Source organism: Propithecus coquereli, unplaced genomic scaffold (genome assembly GCF_000956105.1).
Source record: "Propithecus coquereli isolate 6110/MARCELLA unplaced genomic scaffold, Pcoq_1.0 Scaffold522, whole genome shotgun sequence".
NCBI lineage: Eukaryota > Metazoa > Chordata > Mammalia > Primates > Indriidae > Propithecus > Propithecus coquereli.
Window position 1 is genome coordinate 399,140 of NW_012151086.1, and position 1,896 is coordinate 401,035.

Here is a 1,896-nt window from a genome sequence, read left to right on the forward strand (position 1 = left end):
CAGGCCAGAGAGAGGATGGCAGAGTACTCACAGCCAAAGTGATTTATGATGTTAGGTCCACAGTAGGAAAGTTCCAAAAGAGAATATGTGAGAGTCATGGAACAGACTCCACCCCATATGTAAGTCCCAGCTACCAGCAGAGAACAAAGCTTGTGAGACATGGCAACTGTGTAGAGCAGGGGGTTACACACAGCCACAAACCGGTTGTAGGCCATCACTGCTAACATGAACATCTCTGTGATCACAAATGCACAAACAAAGAAAAATTGTACCATGTATCCTTTGAAGGAAATAGTTCTGTCTTCCACTACCAAGGTCTCCAACAGTTTGGGTGTAAATACACTGGAATAACAAATATCCAAAAAGGATAGATGGCTGAGGAAGAAGTACATGGGTGTGTGAAGTTTGGGATTAATTCTTATGACTACAATTATGCCCACGTTCCCCACCAGAGTGACTGTGTAAATGGCCAAGAACACCAGGAAGAGGGATGCCTGGAGGTGTGGATATTCTGAGAAGCCCAACAGGATGAACGTGGTTACAGAGCTCTGGTTTCCTTCATCCAGTACCATGGCACTTGATTTAAAGAAAGAAAAGAAATATAAAAACAAAGAAAATTGAGCAGCAGCACTTGAGAAAGTGGGATGTCAGGTACTCAGGAGTGGCTCAGTGTAGACCAGTGAGGACAAATGTGATTAGTCTGTATTCATAGTGTTCTGCTTCACTTTGGAGTCTCATTTGACAACTTGGTGTCTTTTTGACTGTGGACAATGAGCTTTAGCCTTTGGTACTTTAGTTTCCTTATCTAAAAAATAAAAAAGATAGTTTTATTTATATATTTATTATCTTTTAATGTATGTGATACTTGGAGCATGATTGCTCTATGATAAAAAATAATTATATGAGAACAAAGGAGACAAAGAACAAATTGAGAAAAGCATTGATCAGATCATGGTACCCAATTAATAATGGAATGGTCATTGATAATATCAAGCACTTTGAATATTTATTAAAAAAACATAATAGCAAATTCCTTTGGAGAAAGATGTATCTTGTCAGACATTCACAGTTCTGTATTTATATACATAATTTTTGCCTGTTCTAGGTTTATCTCATTATGAAGGACTCATCAAACATACAATTAAGAGGATCTTTAAATGTTCTGATCAAAAATTCCAATGGTAGCTATGTTCTTTCAATTATATAGCCACCATATGGTCATTTAGGAGGTTCAAAATGCTCAGTGACATAAAACTATCTACTGATGAAATGTTTTGAAGATATTCTTATAAATTTCACATTGATTTTCTTCTGCTAGTTACACAATCTGATTGTAGTGCATGTTGTACAAAACAAATAAACAACTTATTTGTCAGCAATTATAAAACACAAGAAATATAGTCCAAAAAAGTAATAACCCATACAAAAACAATCATTAGATGACAAACTTAGCTGTGCTGGCCAAGGAAGAATAAAAGATTATGTAAAACTGAAAAATATGAATTGTTTGTTAAATGAATAAGAGTCTTAATATTAAGAATTTCACATTATTAAACCTAAAAAAAAGACCGATTCTACAAGGGAATTTGAATACCCAATAAATATGATGTTGCCATGTTGAACACATTTGTGCGCTGGTATCACTTTTAACCTTGTCTATAACAAGCAACAGCCCACGGTCGAATTTACCAGCACTAATCCTCAGCACAGAGCATCGGCTATAAAAGGACGTGCTATTACTTAGGAGATCAGTAGACTTTTTGTTAACTTCATATATATTTAACTTCATATATTTGGTCACATGTGCTGATCAAAAGGCTTATCTTTAAATTCAGTACCTTGGATTACTTGAACTGGGTCACAAGTAGGCAGGTTAAGAATTTTGAGGTATAATCT

General features: G+C 35.5%; 1 protein-coding gene across 1 annotated transcript in view; it reads right to left on the minus strand.

Annotated features, from left to right (window-relative positions):
• Window positions 1–572, minus strand: part of LOC105820385 (olfactory receptor 5D18-like) — a 1,700-nt gene extending 1,128 nt beyond the window's left edge. The window contains exon 1 of the mRNA XM_012656860.1: window positions 6–572. Within this exon, the coding sequence (XP_012512314.1) occupies window positions 6–572 (567 nt within the window). The remainder of the gene's footprint in view (window positions 1–5) is intronic.
• Between the last annotated feature and the right edge of the window lie 1,324 nt (window positions 573–1,896).